The sequence below is a fragment of the Abrus precatorius genome, unplaced genomic scaffold (assembly GCF_003935025.1).
Source record: "Abrus precatorius isolate BTA unplaced genomic scaffold, Abrus_2018 Scaffold6, whole genome shotgun sequence".
NCBI classification, from domain to species: Eukaryota; Viridiplantae; Streptophyta; class Magnoliopsida; order Fabales; family Fabaceae; genus Abrus; species Abrus precatorius.
In genome coordinates, this window is record NW_020874406.1 from 16188229 (window position 1) to 16193461 (window position 5233).

The 5233-nt window shown below is 36.9% G+C and overlaps 1 protein-coding gene across 1 annotated transcript; it reads right to left on the minus strand.

The window, feature by feature from the left end:
* Positions 1 to 400: 400 nt before the first annotated feature.
* On the minus strand, positions 401 to 5233 carry LOC113868428 (CLK4-associating serine/arginine rich protein). Its single transcript, XM_027504002.1, has 13 exons — positions 4833 to 5233; positions 4678 to 4716; positions 4450 to 4592; positions 4151 to 4226; positions 3378 to 3675; positions 3165 to 3274; positions 2987 to 3034; positions 2661 to 2870; positions 2279 to 2380; positions 1857 to 1984; positions 1533 to 1671; positions 855 to 998; positions 401 to 768 (listed from the first exon to the last, which is right to left on the minus strand). The coding sequence occupies exons 1-13, from the start codon at positions 5027 to 5029 to the stop codon at positions 744 to 746; spliced, it is 1659 nt and encodes a 552-aa protein (XP_027359803.1). The 5' UTR covers positions 5030 to 5233; the 3' UTR covers positions 401 to 743.

The window sequence follows — 5233 nt, forward strand, 5'->3', positions numbered from 1 at the left end:
CAAATCCCAGTAGCAATGATATGTGCAGTTCTGTTTCCTTTGACTATTGCCTTAATTTACCACATCAAAGATAATCGATTCACTTCCGCAAGTTAAATCAGGTTGACAATAATTAATAAATATTTAAATCCGATTAATACTTTAATATATCATGTATCTTTATTTTAAAGAACAAAAAATTTCTGCTGCACTGTAACATTCAATTATCCCATAAATCGATTTTTTGTGCGCAAAACTGTCTGCCTGTTTAAAGCTGACGAGGTTAATATTAGTTAGGATATGCCATCATACACGAATATTTAATGGAAAAAATAAAAATCTCTTTTTTCAAGAAAAATATTATAATTGGTTGGAGAGGCGTGTACATTTATTCGGATCACCAACGAGACTGGGACATTCAAAATCAAATTATCATACTATATTATATTACAATTCAATAATCATTCTTTTCAAGACTCACTTCAAGGAATCTAAATAAATTTTAATTCAACCAGGAGTGAAATGTGATTTTCTTATGCGAAAAATATGGACACCTGATACGACTTTAGAGACATCAAATTACTTATAATTCGATAATGTTAAATATAAATATACATTACCAAATACAAAATTGAAATGTTCGGAAAGATTGCATACCGCAACTTCAACACCACACAACTCAACTAAATACATCGGCAAGTGTTTCCCTCCATATTATAAACAAATTGCACAAACTTCCTCAGCTACATGCATACAGCATTCCATCAGTGCCTTGATCGGTTTCTTATCCTGAAATGTTATTTTCTCAATGATTGAGAAGATGCTGTGGAAAAAATTTCATGGCACAGCAAATGAAAACCAAAACAATTGATTACCCGGGAGAGCGAGAATAAGGTGAGCGAGAACGGGAGCGGGACCGAGAGCGGGAACGAGTGCGAGAAGGGGATCGAGAACGAGAACTAGAATAATATCTTCTGGAACCCCTGCTTCTACTTGGACTTCTACTGCGCCTGTATCTTCTGAAATATTCATATAACCTCAATGTTAGTTAACCAGCGGAAAAGCAAAACATGACTCCATTGTTGAAATAACAATAACTTACTGATAATTATTCATTCCACTAATCATCAAGACAATCTTAAAAGTCTATCAACACCTTCATGGTGATGTGCAACAGTGCAAGTAACACATTATAAATCCGGCGAGTATCCTAAGTCTTAATCAATTACAGAGTATTAGCACTGTGGCTAGCACACTTCAAACAGGATAAACGATAACATAACAGCTGAAAATAACAAGAATAGCACCTGAATCCATGGCTTTGTGTGCAATAAACCAGAGAAAGTGTCTAACACAAATTAACAATGGTAAAAACTGATTTTCCTCTTGGAATTTTGGCAAGACAAATATGGCCAACCCTAACATGAGTCAATTTGGGTTTTAAAGTAGTGTAAGCTGAACCATTTCATTAAATTGAAGGTTACTGTTTTTTATCTTGTGAATCCGTTAACGACACTAAAGCATCTAATTTGTGCAAATTGTGTTCAAAATACCTTGGAGGAGAACGGCTGTAACTCCTACTGCGGCTTCGGCGTCTATATCGACTCAACCGACTAGTTTCAGCAAGCTTTTCCTGCCTTTGCCGTTCCTGTTCCCTTTTCTTGGCTTGTTCTGCAGCAGTATCCTTTTTAACTGCACAGGCAAAAAGTTATAGACATATGTATATATATATATATATATATATATATATATACATATCATGAACTGATACCAAATTCACATAAATACCACTATACCCACCCCTAAAAATAATAATAAAATGAAAATTGAAGATTTCTATTATCAATAATTATAATAAATTATTCAAACAGTCATACTTTGTTTGTTTAGCTGCCTGTTCATGATTCTTTTAAGCCTTTCTTGAGGAGTCTCTTTCTTCTCCCCTTGATGTTTTAAGGGCCCTCCAGAACCACCTGCCTTCAATTTTGCTAATGCCGAAGATGCACTGTGGAGAAGAGAACCGCAACAATTAAAAATATAACAAATGAATAGGTATTCAATCAACTCAGATCAGGGAGTGGAATCCCTTTCTAATAACCAGATAAAATAAGCTGAATGAAATAAAGAATGTCAGGGAATATTTTTATGGTACCCATATGACTGACTGGCAGTTTTAAATGTTGGACAGATATAGAACAAATATCAATACAAAATTTAATGGTCAATAAGCAGAGGATACCACAAAAACCATATATAATAAAAAGCCCGTTCACATATACACTGTTGGGTGATGGCATACCTTACTGATTGCTTCAAGACTTTAGTGCCCTTATCCTTATCAATAGATACACCAGAAGCAGGATCAACGTGCAATGCCTCAAGTATGCAACCAGATGGTGGCCTGCAAGACAGTGGAGGTATAAGATAAAGCAATTGCAATATTTCCATGCAACTCACAGGTAGTTATGCAAAATTCATTTCAGGGAACAATGAGCTTCAAATAGGAAGCCTCCTCCCTCCTCCCTCCTCCCTCCTCCTCTTGGCAGTTACCCCGACAATCCTAGTCCTGATCTATTCTAAATCACAAAAAATTGCCTCAGGCAACAATATGGGAGATATGCTGCGCAGAGAAAAGACTGTCCAATCTATCTTGGCAAGAATTAAAGGTCCAGTGCTCCGACCGGTTTAACGTATCAACTTGAGATGTAGGAGATCGTGGTGGAGAAAATCCTTCAGGCCTGGGTTGATCTGCTTCTCCAGAGCCCCCAAATTCAGTTATGTACTCTATTTTAGGAGTCCTTGGTTTGCTTCGGTGAATATCATCGGAATGACCACTTCGTGAGTAACGCCTAGAGTATGATGGAGAGTAGGATCGCGATCTGGACCTTGACCTGTAAATTAAAAATGCCAAAGAACACCCAATAAAATTTACTTCACAGAAAGTATAAAAAAAAATGAATAGATGTAATGATATCATACAGAGAGAACTAGAAAAACAGTGCTGTACCTTCTAGATCGAGAATAGGCTTCATATGTGGGACTTTGCCTAGATTCCCTGCATGCATATAGTATGTGCATCATTAAGAATGGTATGCAAGATTAATCAGTAATCCCATTTGTTAGTAGAAACAAATTTCATATATTCGCCACTCAATCAGAAGGATGAAAGTATCAATATTTTCTACCGGTAGGGGTCATGATGCAGCACACGAGTTCCAGATATCCTTGTGGCTTCTCTCTCTCTCTCCCTTTCAATCTGAGAAGCCTTCCTTCTTTCCTTACGACTCATCTTCCTCTACAAATTTCATAATATAACATCAAAAAACATCTATTTAGACATCTTTAAATATGAATGACCAAACCATTATTCCATTCTTACTATGAACATTTTCACTTACAATTGCAGGATCACCTTTGATCATCTCTTTTTGCCTCTTTTCTTCCTCTTTAGCTTTCTTATCCATGTAAACAAGCCAACCATACCTTTTAACCCCATATTCTTTTGCAATTATTTCCATTCCTTCATCATTGCTATCATCACTGTTAAAATCCTCGTCATCCTCATCATCTTCATCTTCCTCATTATCATTATCATCATCATCTGAAATTTGGGATTCTTCTTTTCCATTCCCATCATAAGAAAACCCAACCTGCGAGTAAGATCCTTTGCTAGCAGCAGTCTGTGTCAAATTCGATCTACAAATGCACATTAAAATAAACAATATTAGATCATCTATCATCTACCATGAAGAATACTAACAGCACGTCATATAAAGTCGCAAATATAAGTTATTACTACTAATTACTAAGAATTCAGTTTTAAAATAACATGGATCATAAGCTATTTCATGAACAGTATTTTAGAACTAATCTTCCAACAACCAACTACAAAACGACATAGATAACATATCCACGGTAGAAACTACAAACAATTTTCAGGAAACAATGCTCCATAGTATAATCAGAATTTTCATGGAAACAAATTATTGTTAGCAGATGTTTCTGGTCCATCTGATTCTAAGGATTAAGAACTTAGAAATCAACTCAAACTTATTCTTCCATTAGCAAACCATGTATATGCACATATACTGATAAATTAATGCTACTTTTAGATATGACATCAAATGACTAAATGACTAGTTAACTAGGAAAGAAAGGAATCTCGTTGAACCTGTCAGATACAAATGGAGCAGCAGCCTTGGCCTCCATCTCTTGGTTTACATGTTGCAAAGCCTCCTCGTCAGTAACTGTTAAAATTTCAAAAACAAAAAACCTAGTTTGTAAATTCAACTTCAAAACTAAACCATAGATATCAGATTAGCTTCCAAACAATAGAACCTTTAGTCTCGCATTGCCTCATCAAGAATAAACAACGTTAAAGGAATAGAAAAAATACATAAAACAACAGTAATCACACTACAAAAGGTTATGGGAATCAAACACGTCGCCACGAAATAAAAAAGTACCGACATCCTCTACGCCGATGCTTTATTAAATCCCGATATCGCTCAAAATTAACAAACTCTTCTAACTCTTCTTCTTCTTCAGATTTCTCCTGAACGCGTCTAAAACTGGAATCTCGAATGAAATCAAGGAGAGCACGTCCATCAAATCTGCAAACGCATGGAATTGGCAATCAATTTCACATTATTAATCAAATACATAGAAAAACACACAAGCACAGTAGAAAACTCGCACCTATCAATCAATACATCCTGTTTCCCATTCCAAGGTATCCTGAGACACAAACGAATCAGCAGATCAAGTAAATTCATAGAACATGCAAACAGAATTTCTACGTCTACTTTTTTATATTAAATTGACGAGAAAAGTGAGGAATAAGAGAAACTAACAGGCCTTGTTGATCCTGAGTGGCTTGGTAAAGAGCGTCGTCGCGATAGGTTCGGGAACGAAAGCCAACGAGCTGAATAGATTGCTGAGGATCGCCGCGTCGCTTGGCGAGGTAAACTGCTCGGCGCTGCGCTCTTTTGCGAGCCGCGTCCATCATGTCGTGCACCTTCTTCTCCGACCTCCGCGCTTCGTGCCACATCCTTGTTTCCCTTCAATCACGAGATGCAATTGCAAACCCTAATTCTGATTCCCGAATGAATGGAATCGGTGAATTCCAATGGCAATTTTGCTGCTCTTCTTTGTCACCACCTTCTGGACCCGGACTTGCTTCCCCCTCCTCCTACCTACGGCCCAATCAATCAAATCTGCTTTCCTTGTAGCACCTTTTTTAACGCACAGCCCC

Coding starts and splice junctions, on each gene's coding strand:
- LOC113868428 (XM_027504002.1), bottom strand. CDS start 5,029: ATGTGGCACGAAGCGCGGAGGTCGGAGAAGAAGGTGCACGACATGATG. Junction 4,717..4,832: donor ACTCAGGATCAACAAGGCCT/GTTAGTTTCTCT, acceptor TTTGTGTCTCAG/GATACCTTGGAATGGGAAAC. Junction 3,275..3,377: donor TCAAAGGTGATCCTGCAATT/GTAAGTGAAAAT, acceptor TGAAATTTGTAG/AGGAAGATGAGTCGTAAGGA.